Raw genomic sequence first — 22748 nt, 5'->3', positions numbered from 1 at the left:
ATACCACTCCTGGGTATATACCCCAAACAACTGAGAACAGTCTCTAAGAGATATGTAAAATATCCATGTTCATAGTAATACTACTCACAATAACCAAAAGGTAGATGCAAACCAAATATTCAGTGACTGATGAGTAGATAAACAAAATGTGGTATATACATATAATGGAATATTACTCAGCCCTAAAAAGGAAAGAAAGTCTTACACATGCTACAGTATGAATAAACTATGATGACATTAAGTGAAATGAGCCCGTCACAGTAAGATGAATACTGCACGAGATCACTTACAGATTCTCAACAGTAGTCAAACTCAGTAAGTAGAATGGTGGGGCCAGGGAAGGAGAAAAGGCGAGTTGCTTAATGGATCTAGAGTGGCAGTTTTGCAAAATGAAAATCCTTGAGATTGGCTGCACAATAATGTGAGTAATCTTAATATTACGGAATTGTACACTTAGAAATGTTCAAAATGGTAAATTCTGTTATGTGTATCTTACTCTCTCCCATCCCCCAGAAAAGAGTTTCTGATATACTTCTAAAAAGTCTAAACACAATTAAGACCACTAAGAACTTATGACCTAAAGAAACAATCTTTGGGGCAACTCATCAGAAAACCAGAATTTCAGTAAGTTCCTCAAGTTATTAATAAGATAACACTCTTCAGGCTCCCTAACAACAGGCACTGATTAGTGTTTTTGTACCTATGACATCATTATGATTCAGAGAACTTAGGACCATCACCCCATGCTAGGATTTCAATCCCCCCTGAACACTGGCATGAATAAGAGGATTCAAGACTATGCCACATCATTTAAAAATGTGTGGACATCCTCCTGTAGAAGCACAAGAACAGTTCATCCTCCTAGTAACATTTCCTAAATAGCATAATAAAAAAGCTTCACCTCTAATTCTTTCTCATCAAAGTACTGCAGCCATTGAAGAGGGACGACTTCATTGAAACCATCAAGGAAAGCTTTGGTCTGTTCCTGCACTCCTCGAGAAAAACGCCACTCTGTCATTAAACTGAAAATAAAAATAATTTAAAAATAATTTTTCATGTGAGGTGAAAGCTTAGAAACACAAAGTACTTCTGAAATTCCTTCTCTTTTTCCAAATATATATATATATATAACAATACATATATGTTGATTTTGTATATGTAAGTAGTTTTAAGAGTTAACACATGCTTCCCCATGAGGGAATCAGTTCCAGCACATCAGTAGCTAAAAAGGATGCTCTTCAAAATAGGAAGTTTTTTATTTGTCAGTGAAACAGCCACATTTGAGCACTTCTTTCCTGTACATGTATAAACAAATAATCCCAAATATTGTGTGCTGACACAGTAAGGGAAAGGCTACAGTCATTCAACGGGTTCTCATTCCATCACCAAGAAGACTTGAGAAGGTTTGAAGCTGGAGAACTGGTTCTCTACATGCTCATTTTATTACAGAAAACATGAAGATTTCCTAACAGAACAGAAAAAAGAAGATGAAAATAAAACATTCTGAGAAGACATAAAAAGCAGAGGTCGAGGAGGGAAATGTAATGAAGCAATAAGGAAGAGAATCTGTATGGCAACGCAGAACCCCCACAAGGGGCCTTTCACTGACAGTAAATGGGTCTGGAGGTCCCTGAGAGAACAGCACAGGCTACTGATGAGGAGAAGCCAGCAATACCAGCAGATAAAAGGCAACTTATCCACATTCCTCTGCTTCTTGGGTCTTCTTCTCTATTAAGGCAAACCTTTCATCCTTGCCACCTCCACAACTGTTGTTCATCAAGTACTCGTCCTCTTTTGCCCATGCCCTCAACTCTACCATCCTACCCTCTTCCCATTTACCCACATGGGTGCTCAGACTATTATTTTCCAAAACCCTTCCTTCAACCCAGTATTTCTTTTTAATTATTCTCTTCCTCTCTTTACCACCACTCCAATAAAGAGAGTACTCTATATGGTCACTGCCTCCACTTACAACCTCCTGTTCACCCAAATTTTAAACCACTGTAATGGTCTGGGACTTTGAACATCTTTCCCAGGGGGAAAAACAAAACAACTTTCTTCATAAATGTCACCAAAGAGTTCTAAATTGTCGAGATGCCCTCTTCAAAATTATTCCTACTGCATGTGAACTTCCTGCACACTGGGCATCAGCATTCCCAAGTCTCATGCAGTTCTTCCCTGGTCAGTATCACCATTCCTGATCTGATCTAACTTTGGCTACTCCTTTGTTTTCTTTACTGGTTTCACTATTCCAGAAATGTTTATCACTGAGATCTCTGCCTTCTTTTCTCACTATTTACTACTTGAAGATGCTATCCTCAATTACCTAAGTTTTAACTATCATAGAAAAGCCAATAATTCTTAAATTCCCAAATCCTGCTTTCCTCCTCAGATATTAAAGTCCTCTCTCCTTGGATATCCTGCTAAAACATGCCAACTATTAACCAATCCAGAAACCCTAAATACATCATTTGCTGGTATTTTCCCCACTACATGTAATTGGTTATGGAATCTGAACTATTTTATTTCTGTAATATCATCAAAACTCCATTCCCTCACTTTCATCTCTACAGTGTCTTGTTTCAGGCCTACGATACTCAATTTCTAGGAGAATGAAAGAGCCTCTGTGTTCTGATCTCTGAGTACTTCCTTCCATTCATTCATTTATCCCTCCCAGTTTGTCCTCCACAAAGATACCAGAATAAGCCTTCCAGAAACTATTCTGATCATCCCATCTTGGTTGTGGTTAGTTTTTGGTCACTCTTATATTAGAGCACATTTAGGAAATGCAGATTTAGATAACCATCATTACACAGTACATGAAGAAAATCCATATGGTGCAGGATCATGGAATTCAAGGGAACAGAGAGTTTCAAGACAGAGGCTGTGGCAGGTACTGTGAAAAGACTAAGTTAAAGAGGAAAAGTGAGCTGGAAGTGGAACTGCGCATCAGCGTGCTGGGCACAGGCTGGCTGCGGAATGGGCTTCGCTACTACCTGACAGAGCACCCTGGGTGCTTCATTTAGAAATAAAGAAACTGCACAGTCTTTGCAAAGCCCTTTTTAGCCCTAAAGTTCCATAAATTTTGATCTGGACAAAGGTCAGAATGCTTAGAGCAAGCAGAAGTGAGAAAGTGTCTTATTTCAAGAACACTGATACTGTCGAGAAGAACTTAAATAAGGCAAAGAAGTTATTTTAGTACATTTGAATTTTTGAGTCCTGTCAGAGTAGAGAGCAAGTGACAAAAAAGGATAAATGGAAGGAGGAATGAATGTGCAACAGCTTCCCAGAGGAGTGAACATGGGGTCAAATTAAAGGCACAGATAGAGGAGTTAGTTTTGACATACTCCAGAAGCTCTAGAGATTAAGGTCAATCAGGTGTATCACCTTACCCGATATATTCATCTTTGTTCTCCTCAGTCACCAGGATATTGGAACCTCCTAACTTCAGGTCATGCGAAGTAACCTTTCCCAAAATTTCCATGTCAACAGAAAAGTACATTTCTAAGCCACATTCTTCAATGTTGTTATCTCTGGGTGATACAAATGTGTATCAATTAATTAACATGGTATCTAAATTGGCTCCAAGAAAATGTCTTATTGAAAGATAAATCTTCAAACCTTATCCAGATAAGGGAGTTGTAAAATTCAGTATCAATAGATTCCAAATCCTTAATAGTCAGTTTTTTACTTAGCATACGCTTGTAGAATGGTAAAGAGAAACCAGTATCAATAAACTTCCCATGAAAAAGTGCCTGCCAAGAGAAATAAAAAATTTTGCTTAAAAATATATAAAACAGTATTTTTCTTATTCAGAGCACAATAACAGAAATCATGAGGCTTAACAAGCCAAAATAAGCACTTAATAAAAGTAACCAGGATAAATCATGAAAACCAAAATATTATGCAAAATGCTAAGTATGACACACAAATTACAGTTACATGACTTCAAACACTTAACTCTATCATGTCCTACCAATAACTGTCAACGAGAATGGTCAAAGAACAGTACCAAAACCCCACTCTTTCTAGTATGTTTTATAAATTAAATTGGCCTAAATGGATGCAGAAATACAGATGGAGCCTCAGGGCTCCTGTGCATGCACCTGGCAAGACCGACCCCATCTGCCTTTCTCCTGCTCACAACAGCCAACACAAAAAGCACCAGACCCCCTCCTCACACCCTGACTTTCACCACCAACTGCCCACCCATCTCAATATCCAATTCCATTTCTCACACCTCCCTAACTCCCAAAACCATCTCTTATGCTTGCCTTCTAAAGCTCGTGATCCATCATTAACAAAATCTGCCCCCCACGCCTTCCCTGTAGATACTTTAGCATCTTGATTTAACAACATCTAGCCTTTTTCTGAAGACTTTGCTTCCATCCCAAGTCCTCCCACAGGGGTGCTGTTTCTTTCCCATCCCCCTCATGTCAACAGGCCTGGAAGTGGGGCAGGTGTTGCTCATTACTAATTCCTTCTCCCCCAATCTGCCCATCTTAAAGTTCATAGCTTCATATTTCCTTGAGTGGCTCATGGCCACTTCCCTGCACCCACTTTACTGCCATCAACCCTAGATCTCGGAGTTTCTCCTTATTACGCCCTCAATGCTATGTTCTTCTACACCACCATCATAATTTTAGACATTTCAATATCTACAATGATGATTTGCTAAATACCCTTTTTAGTCCTCTCAGTAACCTTAGTGCTCTTAGCTAAACATTTTTAACATCAGATACTGTTACTGGCAATAACAGCATTCTTTCACAAACTCAATTTTAACCATCACCTAATTTCCTAGCTTACTGCCTTTTGTAGTGATATTTGTAATTTCTGATCCCCCTTGGATCTAAACAATACATGCAACCTTATCACTATCTCTCAGCTTCTCAACAAAGTTATTCTCTCCTTATTCAGTTTTGATTCCATCATCAAATCACTAAAATTACTCCAGTGTACACCTTCAAACCCAGCCTCTCCTCAAAGAAATTCTGGCAAAATCCAAAGCCCAGGTAAACACAACCCTTAACCTACTGCATGCCTATGCCTGAGTATTGGAACATGCGAGAAATGCAAACACAACCATGCTGACTAGTTCCTGACCAACAACCTCCAGCAGGAACTTAGTGCTGCCTGATTAACTGTACTTCCCCACTGTACTCTCTCTCCCGGGGGACTATTATTCCTCAAATACTTTTCCCTACTCCTCACTCTGAGCTAATGATCTTGCTTTCTGTATCATTGAGGAAACAGAAGCCACCAGAAGAGAATTTTTGTGTTCCACCACATCTGCTCACTACTAGCATCTGAATCTATACACTCTATTACCTCATACTTCCATGTGTGCACAGATCTCTTCATCTCTCCTACTCACTGTCACTGCTCCCATATTCCCTATCCCTTTGACTTCATCAAATTCTTTCTTCTTACTTATCATTATCTGCATGTAAATGTTTTAGTCTCATGACATTCCCTGCTCAAAACCCTTTTGTGAATTTCCAGAAGTCTCATACAGTTATCTTTCAACCCCATCTCCCACCAAATTCTCTCTCATATACTCTGCTCCACACATGCCATTTTTCAATCAAAAATATAATTCTCAGTCATTAAGCAGCTGCCTTCAGCTCAGGTCATGATCCCAGAGTCCTGGGATCAAGTCCCACATCAGGCTCCCTGCTCAGCAGAGACCCTCCTTCTCCCTCTCCCTCTGCCTACCACTCTGCCTACCTGTGCTGTCAAATAAATAAATAAAGTCTTTAAAAAAAACAAAAAGAAATATGTAATTCCACATTGGAACCTTTTTTTTCCCTGTTCCTTTATGTCTAGAATGTTACTCTCCAAGATATATGCATCATTCAATCCCTTGCTTTCACGTTTCTGTTCATGTGTTACCCCTCCAAGAGTCCACCTCTAATCATGCCATATAGAAAAGCAACATTCCTTCTCCCTCAGCACATACTTGTGTGTTATTCTGTCTCCCTCTGATAGAATTTAGATCCCTGAGAGCAGGGACTGTGTCTTTTTATCATGGTCTCATCTCTGTCATACAATGATACCATAGTCGATGCTTAATAAATATTTGCTAAGTGAATAGACAGAAAGTACAAATAAATACAACATTTCTGAAAAGACAAGAGTCCCACAAGAGTTTCTGAAAAGCTCTAAGAACTCCCAAAACATGGGGCGCCTGGGTGGCTCAGTGGGTTAAGCCTCTGCCTTCGGCTCAGGTCATGATCCCAGGGTCCTGGGATCGAACCCCGCATCGGGCTCTCTGCTCAGCAGGGAGCCTGCTTCCCCTCCTCTCTCTCTCTGTCTGCCTCTCTGCCTACTTGTGATCTCTCTCTGTCAAATAAAAAAAAAAAAAAAAAAAAAAAAAAAAAAAGAACTCCCAAAACATCAGTCAAGTGCAATTTTTAATACAAATCAGATTTTCTTTTTATTCAGAAGTAGTCACACCGTAATTAAACTTTAATTTATAAAATGAAAGGACTTTTAAAGACTAAGTGGCTGCATTGATAATCCTTATATTCATAATCTTGATTTCATACAGGTACTCCAAAAATACGGTACTCTCCTTTCTAGGCAAACTTCCTTGGTAACAAAATATGTGAATACACATAACCAAGGATAACATGCATCATTAAGTCCTCTCCAAAATACTTCTGAAATAAGTAGAAGAAAATAAGAACTTACCATAGCAATAAAGCGACCAATAAAACAGAAGTATGAAAGATGGTCTGGGTTAATGGTTGATGCTGGATTTATTTGAAGACAATAGTTGTTCTTGCCAGCATACTCAAATAAGCAATACATGGGGTTCAAAACTTCATGTGAAAGCAAGAAAAACCATTCTCTAAAAGAAAATAGTATTATTTTTTAGCATTCATACATACATGAATTTAAAAACAAATCTTAGATACACCCATACACACATCATCTCTCTGCTCAACAGCCTTTCATAACTCTGCTGACCAATTCCTTAGCCCTCCAGTTAAGTCCTTCTAAGATCTGGCCCTCTGCTCAGTTACCTGCAGTTCCTATGATGCCCAACTACAAACTTGGTGCTACTCACAGGTAACAGGCTTATTTCTCTGCCACACTTTTGTTTGGGTATGTCTCCTCAGTGTCAACTCAGCCTCGGTAGGTCCCACTTGCTTTCAGTCCAACTGAGACTCATCCCACTTTCATCGTATTTGTTTGTATCAATCACTGAACGCTTTGTGGTACTGTGATAACAATCACAATATTATTCATTTTCCTGCACATGACCTGCCCATCAACTAGACTAAAAGCTCCTCAAAAGCAAAAGTCATGTGTTCATATACATTTTTGTATCCTTAACTCATAGGCATTCTAGGATCTACCTAGATTGGTTTTAGTTAAGTATCTGCTGCTGATACTGACATACACAGTACTGCGGCTATGCAGCAGTTTTAGTTTTATTGCCAACAAATTACAATGGAACTAAAACTAAAAACATGGCATCTTTAAATGTGATAAGCATTCTGTAACGTATCACCAGCTACTTCCCCTTATTTAGCAAAGTCTAATAATGAAATCTAACTAGATAAAAGATTAATAATTCATATCACCAAATAAACCCAATCTGCAAGACTTTCAATAGTAGTAATTTCTTCTAAGCAGGGTTCCAAGCTCAAATGCTTATAGTGATCAGTACACATGGCTTCTTTCTCTGTATGGGCTTCACATTCTCTACTTAGCCACAATCCCCCCCATTAAGGAAAAATTCGTTCTAGGCAGATAATCACCACCCTTAGATGACAGTGCCGTGGTGTGCAGAGTGAAAAAGTGTATCTATCCCACAGGACTGAATCAGCTATGCAGATTCAGCCAACTGATGCCATGTGAGAAGGTGGGAACGTGGGTCTAGGGTTTTTAAAGAGAAGCCAGAAATCTTGATTCTTAAGCATAATCTAGTGATTTTCTTTAATGCTGTCAAATAATGGGAAAAAATTTAAAATCACAATGGGTGCCATTATTAGGCAGGCTAAATCTGGCCTGGAAGCCCATTCACAAAAGTTTTTCTAAAGCTTTAAAAATACCATCTCAGAAACTGCCTGACTGGTAGAGAGGAGAATCTTTTCCTAAACAAAATCAAATAAGAAATGATAAACATCAATTCACAAAACTAAATCCAGTCCCAAAGTAGTAGTTGAACCAAGTGACTTCACACTGTGACAAGGCTCAGGTTAAAACAGGCCCCCAGGGGAAAGGACTGACAGATCTGTGATAATTGGTTCAGACGCAAAAACAAAAACAAAATGAAAAACTAGAAATAAACTTTCTAGTTGCTGCAGATCACTTTTAGCAAACAGCAGCCCAGAGAAAACTGAATATATTCAAAAGAAGAAAGCCTGTACTTGGTATGTACTTGGTATCTGACCTATATACCCTGACATTGAAAGAAAATAAAAAAAAATTATAACAAGAAGTGGAAGAGTTCACTTTCAGCATATCCTTTACTGTACTCTCAAATAAACTAAAGAGATCTAGTAGAGGTTAAAAAAATTACAAGACAACAGATGAGGTAGCAGAGCCTAGAGAAGAAAATGAAGAAAACAGTAAAGCCACCAATGAAGAAAAATCACATTAGAAGCAACAAAATGTAGGGCAGTACTGCATACAGTGACATGAGGACAGGTTTGAGAAAATCAAAACAAAACTGAAAAGAAAGATAAAAATAATCAGAGAAAAGATGACAGACATGTAAGACTGACAAAGAAGATTCCACATACCCATGATTGATGTTCCTGAAGAAAAATGGAACAAATGGAACAGAAAAAATATTCAAAGACACAATAGAAGAAAATTTCCCTTAAGTTAAGAAAGATCTTATTAATATGTTCCTAAGAAAAGATATAAAACAATCAACAATGAAATTAACAAACTTCAAGGAAAAGGACTGTGTGGGCATCCAAAGGGGGAAAAAAAATAAAGTTTCCTACAAGGGGCTGGCCTTCTACTTCACCTGCTGTAACATTCAATGCTAGAAGACAGGGAAGTAATGTCTACAAAGTGGTGGAGAAACTACTGCTGCATAAGAAATTTGTATCTAGTGAAGCTGTTTATATACAAAAGCAACTGAAAACACATTTTCAAACATGCAAAACTAAAGGAGTGTATCACCCTTGTGAACTCCTGAATAAATCAAAACATGAAAACATGAATCAAATTTAAGAATTCAGGAATAAGAAAATCATGTTACCGAGTAACTGAATATATGCATTAAAACCCTCAAAACATGAAACTAAACCCAAACGGCTGAGGTGACTCTAAGTACAGACAAACATACAAATGTTACAAAGTCAGACACTGTAAAAAATAAAACCGTATTTTATTTCTAAGGTAGATCTTTTTAATATCTGAACATTCCTGAAATTGAGATAAATCACAATAGATGTGATATGATAGGTAGTGTTTCTTTTCTGAAAAAGCTTAATAATGGACTAGAGAAGAAAATATGCTAATTAACCAACTCTGATAATTCCACAAATATGCTCCCATCTATCTCTTTTTGCCCGCTATACAGAAATTGTGAGTTTGTAATTCTGTACACCTCCGAAATACTAGTTTAAAAAGATCTGTTCCTATGGAAAGGTTTAATACTTTTAAAAGGTTTAATGAGGGTGTTCTGCTAAAAAACAAATTGTTGTCAAATTATATTTGGGCAAAGCAAAAATTTTTATAGTTATTCATTAAAAAATTTAAAAATTAAAAGGATTTCCCACTCATATTGCTTCACATTTTCTACTGTTAACAATGAATGTATTTAATGAATGTGAAAAACTATTCTCAAAGACTCAGACTGGATTAAAACAGAAACATAAAACATTGTTACATAGTAAAAATTCAGAAACAACCTTATGTATGCTGATCCATTAATTACGGTATCTACATAAAATGTAATATTACACAGAGAAATATTAGCACCATTAAATAAAGGAGTAGTATTACTAGCTCCATATAAGATATGAAAAGATGGCCATTAAATACAAAACAATAAAATGAAGTTGCTATATTGTGCATATTGTATCATCAATTCTGTTTTAAAAAACCAGCAAATATGTATTATACTACACATACATACAAATTTTTATAAATGCACAGAAAATGTATAGGATAACCACAATAGTTATAGTAATGCTTACCTCTAGAATTGCACTAATATTTTTTGTTTTTTAAAAATAACTTTGGATTGCTACTGAAAAAATGTATGTTTTCAAGAATACATCCATTGCATACAATGGAGACATACTTATTTCAAAGCAGATGTGTGTTCTTTATTTTACCTTGCTAGACCACCATAATCAAGTCCTTCTTCTCCTCTAAATATTACATATAATCGCCTTCTCAAGTCATAGGGTTTTAATGCCATAATCTAATTAAAAACAAAAACATGGATACTTAAAACACTCATATACAGCATAAGCTTCTTCCAAAACAATTCAATTTAAATTTCATCTGCATTTCCAAAGTTACACAGTTCCTCATCTCATACAACAATGCCTTCAACTGGGGATCAGCTGATGTGTTCCATGAACTAGCAGATATATTATACCTTACTCTATTAAGCTTTCTGTGATTCACCTTCTAAAATCTCTTTCCCCTCTTCTACTATCAAATGGTAGTTCTACTTTGGGTTAGTGGCAAGAAAGAGTGACACAGAAAGCTTTTAAGTTTATAAAATATTCCTTCCCCTGTTGCTCCTCAAATTTTACCAAAATCTTGTAAAAAGTGATCTGCAAATTTTTCAACATTTGATGAGAAGCAAAAGAGCTTGTTTTGGGCCCTGCTTATACCACTATTCCATTTCTCAGTACTAAAGAACTCAGCTAAAGCAAAGGATTTATACAATACGTAAACCCAATTTTCATAATCCTTAAAAGCTTACAGTAGGATTCTAGCAAACAGGCTTTACTTCTGGATAACAATTACTTCCACCACACATGTCAAAACCAAAGCCAAGACCGCCATGTCTGGGAGACAGCAGAGCTCACCAGCAGGACTTCGCCTCATAGGCAGTCACGCTTGTAAAACAGACCCTGCTTCTTCCCACACCAAAGAACAAAGCAAAATAAAATCTTTCATGAATCTGGATGATATACACTTACTACAAGAAAGCTCAAACAGCTTATAACAAGCTAGGAATTTATTAAAACTCAAACCAAAAAAGTTTTGGTAACAGCTGTATTATGTATCTTGCCCAAATTCCAACAGCTAGTAAAGCTAGGATTTGAACATCTCTAATTTTTGAGTGCCGCTATTACATTTCGGCTTGTTTATGTAAAAATCGCTGTGTACCTGTATACACAGGGACTTTCAGTTCATCACTGTAATACTTTGTATGTGTGTGTGTGGGGGGGGGGGAGAATGAGAGACTTAGGAAAATTCTCCACAACATCAGAAAAAAAGAACTAATAATATTTTGATTTTTTATCTTTAAATATTCTGCAAATCATTCAGGAAAGGCAGAAACATTAGATTTAATTCATTCACCAAATGTTTACTGAAAACCTGCTATGTGCAAGGCACTATTCTAGATACTGAGCATAACAGCAGTAAATGAAGTAGCTGGTGTTCCCATGGGAGCTCTAGTAAGGGAGACAAAATGGGTCACGTGGTGCTGTGTGTCACTGAAAAGAATACATGAAGGGCTAGAATGGGACTATGAGGGAGGTGAGCAGGGACTCCCATCTTAACTAGTGTGGCTCAAACGAGGTCTCTCTGGGATCCTAATCTTTAAACTGAAAATCTTTAAACTGAAACCTATAGGAGGTAACAATGAACATTAGGATTACTGAAGGGATACTGATTTAATTTTAATTTGGTAGTATTATCAAGACTTAAGTTTGAGTTAATGAAGTCGTAGAAAAGTAACTGTCAGAACGTGTCAACTTGTTCCAGAAGCCTTTTAAGCTTCATTTAAAATGGACTTAATGGTACGCGTTGTCTCAAAGGAATCATGTGAGGATGAATTAAATGAAACGATACTCGTAAGATGCCAGTACCAAACACATGGCAATCAGTTGCTACATGATGGGGTTTATTATGACTATTATTATTAGGGACACTCAGTAAGTGGCAGTCAGGGTTTAAAATTTCTAAACCCTAACTCCCTTTATATACATAGAATATAATTGTTTCTTCTGATAAAATCTTCCTTACCTGTTGGAAGGAATCTTCAAATAGTGTCTGCCTGGATACATTGATCTTTACATGACTGGGTAGTGCATTAGACTAAAAACAAAAATAATACCATGATATCATGTATGGTGCAGTAAAGGTAAGTATAAAGATAAGACTAACTGATTATGAACGTAAGATTTATTTACCACTGTAGTACCTGGCACAAATAACGGAAGTGAGCAAGTTTCCATCTAAAGCTGCGTTCATAAGCAATCTGTGGACCACCTTTAGTTCTAAAGGAAAAAAACAAACAAACATATATTAATCTGAAATAAAATTGGATATATAATATTCAGTATGAAACTGGAGTATACCAGAGTCCTAGAAATGACCACAGGAAAGTTACTTGCTGGGACAGCAGATAACATTTGGTGGGCCAAGAGGCTTGCGCAGCTCGGACACACACAAAGAGCAAGATTGCATGCATGTATGGGTCTTTTGTAAAGAAGTCAGTTAAACGAAATATTAAAGTTTATTACTATTAAAAAAAAAAACAACTCTGATAATACTTAAAACTAAGGAGGACAGAAGCTCTAGGTAGAAGAGAACAAGAAAGGAAATTCTATCATAACTTATACCTAACCTCCAACTGAAAGAAACACTGCTGACATGTATGCAAAGCAAAAGTAATTTCTAAGAACAAGTGACATCCAGGTCACACAGCTCAACTGATTGCTGAGGGAAGAGGCAGAGTGGGTGGTATGGGGGGACAGGTTCAATTCACATTGAGAAGGCCCGGGTATTCTGCCTTTTGAGGGAGAACCTAAGATACAAGCACAAAGACCTTTCATGATCTTAGGGAACATTTTGGAATGGATGGAAAATGTTCTCTTATGTTGTTAGGTTCAAGTGAATTTATTGAACAAATACCTGTGAAATATATAGTATTACCTGGCATTCTTCTAGCCAATGAGAGTGTTATTTGTTAATAAAATAGGTAACAAAACCTGTTTTTGTGGAGGTTATATACCAGTGAAGGGGACAGACAAGATACAAAATAAAGAAGTAAACTATATATGCAGTGTGTTAGAAGAGGATAATTTTTTTTTTTTTTTTAAGATTTTATTTATTTGACACAAAGAGGTAACAAGCAGGCAGAGAGGCAGGCATAGAGAGGGGAGGGAAGCAGGCTCCTGGCTAAACAGAGAGCCTGATGCAGGGCTCAATCCCAGGACCCCAAGACCATGACCAGAGCCGAAGGCAGAAGCTCAACCCTCTAAGCCACCCAGGCACCCCAGAAGGGAGTAAATGTTTTATCACTCCTGCTCCTCAAAAAGGAGGAGGGGGGAGGGAGAGAGAAGGGAGAGAGAGACAGAAAGGCAGTGTAAAAAAGACATGGAGTGGTGCAGTGAGAAGTTTAAATTTCTGAAATGGTGAACAGTGCTGAGTTCACGGGCAAATTACTATTTGAGCAAAAACAGGGAAGGTATTATGTCATGTACATATTTGGGGAAAGAGCAGAATAAAAGCTACCACCCAGAGGTAAAAGCCCAGGTGCTTGAAGTACAGCTAGGGGGCCCGTGAAGCTGAAGGAGAGTGAATGAGGGGAGAAAACAGAGATGAAATTGAAGCGGTAACAGGTCACATTCTATAAGGCTGTGGAGGCCACTGTGAGGACTCTCCTTTTCACTCCGAGATGGGAAATCACTGAGAAGTTTTTGTGTGAAGGAATGACTTTATACTCAATAGAGGGAGAAAAAAAAAAGTCAATCCTGTTGCTGTAAGGAGAATTACATTGTAAGAGGTGTGGTAGAAAGCAGACAGACAGAGGCACCACTCCAGCTGACCATGTGGTGGCAGTGGATATGGTAAGACCTACGTGGATTCTGGACATACTCTCAAGCTGAGGTAGCTAGAAATGTATTGTGTCAAATGCTCCTAAATTAAATGAGACAGGAACACAACCAACCCCTGAATTAACAATTAACAATGGTGATGGAGATCACTGGTGTCCTTAACAAATTCAGGGTCAGTGGAACTTCCTTATAGTCTGTTTGAAAGAGAAATTAGAAACAGCAATGTAGAAATAATGCTTTCAGGTACTTTTTCTTTAAAGGCCAGTAATAAAATGAATTTTCAAAGAATTAATTTAGAAGGTAAAATGATGTGTTTTTATTTGTTTTTTCATCTAGGAGAAATACCAGTTGATGAGATTTAATTCAGTAGAAGAAAAACTGATGATGGAGGATAGCAAGATGGTAACTGCTGGAGCAATTAAATGGGAAAGAAGGGGGAAATATCCAGAGTGCCAGCAAAGGGACTGGTCTTTGACAGGAACAATGACAGTTCATCTACAGGATCAAGAAGGAAAACAGATGCTGGGAGGTGGGCAGATGTGACAGTAGGAATAAGCAAAACAAACAAAAAACAAAAAAACCCTTTTATGGTTGTTTCTATTTTCTTCGTGATGCAAAGATATCACACTTGAGTTTAAGGATGAAGGTGAGCTCTATTTTAACATATTTTTATCTGGAAAATTCAAATGTGTTAACATCTCATTCCTTTATGAATTGTAGTACCATAATATGCAGTTAAGAGCACAGACTCTGTGAACAGACTGCCTTGGTCTGAAACCAGCTCCATTCCCTTCTATCTGGTTTTGGACAAGTTAGTTATGCTCCATAAGTCTCAGTTTCGGCACTGAAAAAGGGAAAATAATAGTATCTCTCTCAAGGGGTCGTTGGGAGATAAAATGAGTAGTTTATACAACACTCGTAGAGCACTATGCTGCACATAGCAATCACAAGAGAAATATTTGCTAGCGTTACTATTAACACATTACGTGCTACAAATTCCTTCTCTAGTAATGTAAAGCAAAAATGGGTATACCAGGCTATTACTTACATAGGTTTTCTTGATCCACAAAGTACAATCTGTTGCTAAACTTGAGGCTAAATTTTTAGTATATGTGCTGCAGAAGTGAGCACTTGAAGCTAAATTTTTATGTCCTCATTAAATAGCATTTAAGACTTCAGGTTTTCACTTACACAGATGATTTCCCATTGCGAGGATCTTTGAATGTTGTAGTTCTTGTATTATGATCAACAAAGTACCTAACACCTTCCCGAGTATACCGAATTTCCCAGCCTTCTGGCAGGGGTTCTTCATTCTGTAAGCTAAAAGATAACGTTACAGTCAGAAGGTGAGTATCTTCTAGGTACTGAAAACATTAGAATCAAGGTTTACTTGATTTTATCCATAGATCTATGTAAGATGACTTAGTGAAGGGCTTAGTACGCACATACCCTTGAGTTCTGGGATCTTCCCACTGGGTTGTTTTTGTGTTATGATTCACAAAGTAAACCCTGTCGGTTGAATCCACTCTTTTTTCTAAAAAATAAGAGTGAGCACAGCATTTAATCACTCTTTACTATATATACCTTCAGACATTTTTATCAACAACATATCAGCTTACCCCAGCCTGGTGGCAAAGGCCCATATGGGTCATTTTCTGCAGCTAACATTGAAGCCTGATTGGAGAAATGGTTGGAGGGAAAAATAAAAACATTAATATAAAAGCAGAGATAAACTAAATACTTTGTAGAACAATATTTTATAGTAATTTTCTAAAAAATATAATAAAGGAATGTAAATACAGTGATTTCAAGATACAAAGTACACTTAAAAATGTCATGAGTTAAGAGGGGCCCATCAGTTGATAAAATCATTAGTTTTTCTAGGATGATTTAGAAATAATATACTGAGATTAATATTTTAATTCTTTAAACATTTTAATTTAATTAGATTTCAATCTAATAATTAATTTTTAATTTGTTTAGCCCTTCTATAATAACTTGTTGGGAGTGAAATGAGAAGAGCATATAGAAAATTATGGTGTTTAAATGAAAAATATTACTTGTTTAAAATTACAACAATAATCACAGTTCCCTTTAAGACACACCTATTAATAAAATCAACATTAAAATCCAGTATCATCTTTGTAAACTTTTATCTTAGTATTAGTATCTTTTATATATTCATAAATATTCATGCCTACATATATTATTGCCCAGAAATATATTCAGAAGAAAATATAAACATTGCACTATCAATTTAAAAGAACAACAAATGTAAAAATCATCACCTGAAAAATTACATCTAAGACAGTTATACATAATATTTTATAACCTTTTAATAGATGCTAATTTTACCTAATATCCACTTCCCACACCTCCGTCCATGACACTCAAATCACTGTTTTGTTCGAGACAGCAATGTGTCCGTCTAATATTCCACTCCCAGCCTTCCTCACAGTTGAGTTGGCAGAATGACCAAGTCTAGTCAGGGAGTACTGGTTTAAGTCCCTGGTAAGGACACCCCTTTACAAGTAAAAAGGCAGGGCTTGCAAGATAAAAGCCATCTTCTCACTCCCTTTTCCCCATCTTCTTTTGTACGCTGGGGAATGAAGCCCAAAGGGCAGCAGCTCTGTATGAGTGAAGTAAGCATGAAGCATGGTAATGATGCACAAAGAATTTGGGTTAACAGGTGACATTACTGAGCTAATGTATGCATTAGCTGGGACTTTCATCCCAGACTTGTGCTATACTTAGATAATTACACCTCAACCCATTTAAGGATGTTCTCTGCAGAACACACTTCTACTACATCCCTATGACCCGATTCTGCCCTGTTTCTGCGAGGCTTTCATATATACAGCTAAGATGACCCAGAACAAAAGCACACAGTACCTAATTTCTTGTTTACTACATACAGCAACAGTGAAATCTTACTACAGATTTCTGTACAAATTACCAAAGAACCAGCTGGTGGCAGCAGGAAATGCTATGTAAGCTGGGTTGGCCCCCCTCCCTCTCTGCTGGCTATAGATCACCAGGAGAATGGGTCAACCTGCAAATGAGAACTTATTATTTAACCAGTGAAGAAAATGGAGCTGAAAGAGCCAGCCTGAGGCAAGATAATGGAAAAGAGTTATTTAAGTTTTCTTTTTGTGTCTTTCCTATTTCCTCCCTATCTGCTAGCCTCTATGTTTCAGGTTTTCAAGTTGCCTCAAACACTCTCTAGAGTTGTCTGGTACTTAAAATTTATATTTTCCACTTCCTGTGATCAAACCCGTTTAATGAAGATTTCCCTTTACCCCAAGTCTTCTTGTGGATGTTGCTTTGGCAATAAATGAACCATCAATAGGTCAAATTTTCAAATAGCTTAGATATTTTAGACAACACTATCTCCAATCCCAGGAATATCTCTGGTAGGTCAAACACATTAAGCTGTTTCTGACAATGTGGAATGGAAATCAGAACAGCTGGAAAAGGGCAAGACTGGTCTTAAATAAAATCAGGAGCAAACAAAATGTTTATAATTAAAGGCAAAGAACTGGGAATTAGTAAAGCCATATTGTTCCATTAAGAAATTTCACTTACAAACTACCACTTAAAAAAGACAAAAGCTGTAATACTGCTAGTAAACCAGAATTTTAAAAAAACTTAGTATGTATGTATATCAGAATTATTTATTAAAGAGTAAATAAAAAAATACCTTGCAGTGCAGTCTATAACATTTAAAAATCACCAAAGTAGAAAAGACCAAATGCCTGGAGGAAAGAGCTGTATTGACATCTTACAATCTGCTATTACCGAATAGAGGTATCTCTGGTTGAACTGTTGCATAGCTCCTTGCAATTGGTTCCGCTGAGACTGCCACTGCTCAAAGTTTCGAACAGACTCCATGGTAGGCCGCTGCCAGGTTGTTGTTCTGGTGTTATGATCCACATAATAAACTCTGCCACGATCATCAACTCTTCTTTCCCAACTGCCACAAACAAAACAAGCATTAATAAAAATTAAACAGAAACTGGTAAGTATTTAGTTAATACTTCACTCATATAATTTAAAAATCAGAGGCACAACATATCTTTAAAATTTTGAATATGTAACCTGCTTTTTGGGGGCTAAATTGCCTTCCATTCTACCACTATATGATTTCTGAGAACTGTCTAAAAAAGGGGCCAAATACTGAAAAGTCCCAGTTATCAATCTGGCTACCCTCTCTCTTTTTCTGGTTAAGAAACTACTGAGTGCTCACTGTACACCTAGCAATCTGCCCCTTAGCACCTGCCCAAGTTCAGGGCTGTAACTCGATTCTTACAGGTCTTTAATCTTCCAGCCGTTATCTGGCTGCTGAACACAAATGCAGATGCAATCATGTCATCCCACCTATCAGAGCTCTCCCACATGACATTAAAATGAAACCCTTCACCATTTCAGCCTTCTCTACCCTAAGATCTTTCAAGGGAGCTACATGAGAGTCAAATAACTACTTGCTGGTCCCAAGTGTATCGTATGTTTCCCTTTATCATCTCTTTGTCTGAATATTCCCTCAAAACAAAATGTTCTTTCCTATTTCACCACCAACTGAAGTTCTCCCCCACCCTCCCAGTTTCAGAGAACTGTAAGTCAATTTGTGCCATTGATCTTGTTACGTAGCTTATTCGAGGGACAAGGCAAGCCTAGAGAGTTCTCCTACTTGCCCCATCTCAGCTCCCTTGCAAACACTTCTTCTCTGTGCCATTAACTCATACAATGATTTAAAAATCCTTTCAGCAATAAGTCGCACAAAAATAACATTTATGCTTTGAATTTTTGGACTTGGAATGTGTACTATATTCGTGAACTTTAAGTTACATCTGGAAGGACAGATATTCTGAGTGAGCAGCAGATACTGTAGGAACAGCCAGAGTGGGTTTTTTTTTCTATGTACGTATATATGCACGTATTTAAAAGATTTTATTTATTTATTTATTTGAGAGCGGAGGGCGAGGGGCAGAGGGAAAAAGCAGGCTCCCTACTGAGCAGGGAGCCTGATGCAGGGCTCGATTCCAGGACCCCAGGATCATGACCGGAGCCAAAGGCAGATGCTCAGCAGACTGAGCCACCAGGTGTCTGAGAAGTATATAAATAATATAATTCAAATAGCTATCAGCACAATCGATATAAGGAGTTATGAAAGGTAAGAACACAAATGAAAAGGAAGGTCTGTTTGTGAATGATCATGAATGACAGCCTAACAAGCATGAATTTATTTAGCATGTAATAGAAATGTTTTTATTCATTTAACTAAAGCCATAATGTGATACAATTTTACTTAGAGTAATCTTTTAGATAACTTTGAAGCACTTTCGCATCTCTTGTATCATTAAACGTCATGTAACATACCTTAGATCGCTATCTCTGGAGAACCATACATACAAATTTTCCTAAATACACCTTTCATTCCTTAAAAACTAATGACAAGCACTAAAACTGGATCAAAATGACAAGTACTCTCAGTAACTCTTGCCAGTGTTTGACAATCTCTTGATGAAGCCCCTTCAGACTAACTGTAGAAGAGATACAATATAACAAATCTTATTAACTGAAATTATTCACAGAAGTAAATGAAGGAAACAGAACATGCACAATGAAAGAATCATTAATAAGTAAGTTTAAGAAATCACATGTATGATAAAACACAACTGGAGATGCATAAAGCTGTCACATTACCCTGGAGGTAAAGGTTGTGGTCTCTCCCACGTAGTCGTTCGAGTATTATGATCCACGTAGTAAGTTCTACCATGAGGATCTTTTCTCTGTTCCCACCTTTAACAAAAATGCAAAACAAAAATATACGATAACTAAGACAATCTGAAAAATCATTCCTTATATATAATCAGGAAAATTACCAGTAAGTCTTACTTTAAAAGGATACATATACACACACACATCTTAAAAAGTGTGTGTGTATATATATATATGTATGTATATATATACACACTCCACACACACATAAAAGTTTCTTTTCCCAATTATTAGTACCCTTTAAGTTCTTATTCCTTTTCTATTAACAGTATTGGAAACTCAATAAATATAGTCAAGAAAGGAAGATAAAGTATTACCTAAAATTTTAAAATGTTACTAATTTATAGAATTTATCATAGAAAATTTATCATCAGAAATTTATCATCAGAAAAGACAAATGTAGGTAGGGGCGCCCGAGTAGCTCAGTAGCTTAAACGGCTGCCTTCTACGCAGGTCATGATCTCAGGGTCCTGGGACGGAGCCTCACATTGGGCTCCCTACTCAGCAGGGAGTCTGCTTCTCCCTCTCCCTCTGCCATTCCTCCTGTTCATGCTCTGCCTCTCAAATTAATTAATTAATTAATTAAAGACAAGTTTAATCAAAAGTAGAGGAATTTCCAGCCCAGTATCACACTCAAGGCACAAAATGTTAATGAGGTAATTATCCACTTTTGCTGGTAATTTAAAAAACATACATCTAAAAGATTTTAGGAGAAACTGCATTAAAGAAGTATGTGGTGAAATTGCTCCACAATAATTCTTCTATATGCATTCAGTGTCTTTTTGTATACAACTATCTCCCTCTTGTTTTTGGTGAAACTCCTCTGTTTTTGGACAGCCCAATTTCATCTTTTTCTGTTCCATCTCAAAGACTCAATCTCTTATTTTCCCCACTCTTGTTTTCTCCTCTGTGATTCCCGTTTCCTAGAAGAAAAATGTTAAATATAAAATATAAAAACCTGCTTATTTCTGATTGCAACATTCTTATTTTCAATTGAAAGTAGAAGAAATGGAAATATTTTTCTTTCTCTTAAACCCAGGAGCCCAATCTAATTTTTCTTTTTGGATTGGAGAGGTCTTTAATAATTAAACCCCCCCTTTTTTATTTAAAGATATTTATTTTATAGAGAGAAACAGCAGAACAGGTGGAGGGGCACAGAGGGAGAGAGAATCTAAAGTAGACTCCCCACTGAGCATGGAGCCTGACACAGGGCTGGGTCTCATGACCTTAGCCAAACTCAAATCAGACACTCAACTAATTGAGCTACCCAAGTACCCCTAAATTATTTTCTTACACAACAATTATACATACTAAAGTTATTCCCTAAGCAAGGTGCACACATGTATGCATACTTTAACGTAAAAAAGGCATGTAAAAAAATTAATAGTTTGCTTAAGCTGCATCCAGTAAACATAAGTTACAAAATGCTTCAAAACTAACTCGGGATCATGTAAGTTATTAAATTTAGATTGCGTTTAATCTCCCTCAACATAAGCTGCCTAATAGCTTCCTGTGTTGATTCTGAGAACTCCAATGCCATTCTGGTAAGTATGAGATCTGCTTCCAGTCCCTTTTTAAAATCTCTGGAAATTTAAAAAAATTTTTTCTTTGGCCCCAACATACTAAAATTTTCACAAGGCATCTTAATACAGATTTATTTTCACTCATTATCCTCAATTTTGGTGGGCCCTTTTAATAAGAAAATTTATGCCCCTCATATTTGTTGGGGTTTTAAGGACTTCCTCCCATTTTCTCTCTTTCTGGAACTTTTCTTACCGGACCCTTTGAACTGGTACTCTAAATTTTCGATTTTATTTCTTTTATTTTAAAAATCTATCTTTTTGTTCTGTTTTTTGGAAAATTTCTTTACCTTTATTACCCAAATCTTCCAATGAATTAGTTTTCTAAGAGCTTTTGGTTCTTGAGGTATTCTGCTTTTACAACACCTCCTCCTTCTTCTTCTTCTTCTTCTTTTTTTTTTTTAAGATTTTATTTATTTATTTGACAGACAGAGATCACAAGTAGGCAGAGAGGCAGGCAGAGAGAGAGGAGGAAGCAGACTCCCCGCTGAGCAGAGAGCACGATGCGGGGCTCGATCCCAGGACCCTGGGATCATGACCTGAGCCGAAGGCAGAGGCTTTAACCCACTGAGCCACGCAGGCGCCCCAACACCTCCTTCTTTAATACATGTTCTATCTACTCGTGTGTCTCTGAAAATATGAAAACTGACTGGGGCCTTTGTGTGGCTGGGCGCAGATTGTAGGACTGACTAAAGAAGTAGAGAACAGCGCTATTTTGGAGGACAAATAGGTATCAGTATTTTTAGTCTTTTTAGGATGGGGGGGTTTCAACAGAAGATAATTTCAATCTGGGTGAGAAGGTAAAATCCGGTGTCAATATTCTGGGATTTGAGTAGGTAAGAATGCTGGGGTTTGCAAACTCACTTATAACTTTATTCACTTACTAATCTCCTAAAGGTCACTTATGTCCCAATTTAGCAACCTCAAGTGCCTGGTGTTCCCAAAGGTAGAGAACTTCCAGAGAAAACACCTATAGGCAAGATACTAGTCCTGGCTGCAGGGAGGGGAATTAAGGATTTATTTCTCAAAGTGACTTTCAATCTTGCTCTTTGTAGTGTCATTTTTTTTCTTTCAAGATTTTATTTATTTATTTGAGAGAGAGACAGGGAGAGAGAACACGCGTGAGGAGAAGGGCAGAGAGAAAAGCAGACTCCCTGTGGAGCTGGGAGCCCTATGAGGGACTTGATCCCGGGACCCCGAGATCATGACCTGAGCCGAAGGCAGTTGTCCAACCAACTGAGCCACCCAGGCGTCCCCGTAGTGCCATCTTTACTACCACTTCCTACCATATCTGATGGTGCCAATGCAGAGACCAGGCCTGTCCCCCTCGCAGGCCAGAATTCAGTTCTCCTGGGTTTGGTAGGTCAGCTCCACTTAATCATTT

The 22748-nt window shown here is 37.3% G+C and overlaps 1 protein-coding gene across 4 annotated transcripts in view; it reads right to left on the bottom strand.

Annotated features, from left to right (window-relative positions):
• WWP1 (WW domain containing E3 ubiquitin protein ligase 1) overlaps positions 1–22748 on the bottom strand; it is a 120268-nt gene that overhangs the window by 23007 nt on the left and 74513 nt on the right. For all 4 annotated transcript variants that reach the window (XM_032316199.1, XM_032316197.1, XM_032316196.1 and 1 more), the window contains 12 exons: positions 19710–19805; positions 17805–17979; positions 15626–15680; positions 15456–15540; positions 15198–15326; positions 12368–12443; positions 12190–12261; positions 10314–10402; positions 6697–6856; positions 3622–3755; positions 3393–3533; positions 902–1022 (listed from right to left, as the gene is read on the bottom strand). In XM_032316199.1, coding sequence (XP_032172090.1) covers positions 902–1022; positions 3393–3533; positions 3622–3755; positions 6697–6856; positions 10314–10402; positions 12190–12261; positions 12368–12443; positions 15198–15326; positions 15456–15540; positions 15626–15680; positions 17805–17979; positions 19710–19805 — 1333 coding nt within the window. The remainder of the gene's footprint in view (positions 1–901; positions 1023–3392; positions 3534–3621; positions 3756–6696; positions 6857–10313; positions 10403–12189; positions 12262–12367; positions 12444–15197; positions 15327–15455; positions 15541–15625; positions 15681–17804; positions 17980–19709; positions 19806–22748) is intronic.

Source organism: Mustela erminea, chromosome 16 (genome assembly GCF_009829155.1).
Source record: "Mustela erminea isolate mMusErm1 chromosome 16, mMusErm1.Pri, whole genome shotgun sequence".
Taxonomy (NCBI): Eukaryota; Metazoa; Chordata; class Mammalia; order Carnivora; family Mustelidae; genus Mustela; species Mustela erminea.
The sequence above is the reverse complement of the archived record's forward strand: the minus strand, read 5'-3'. Positions and strand labels throughout refer to the sequence as shown.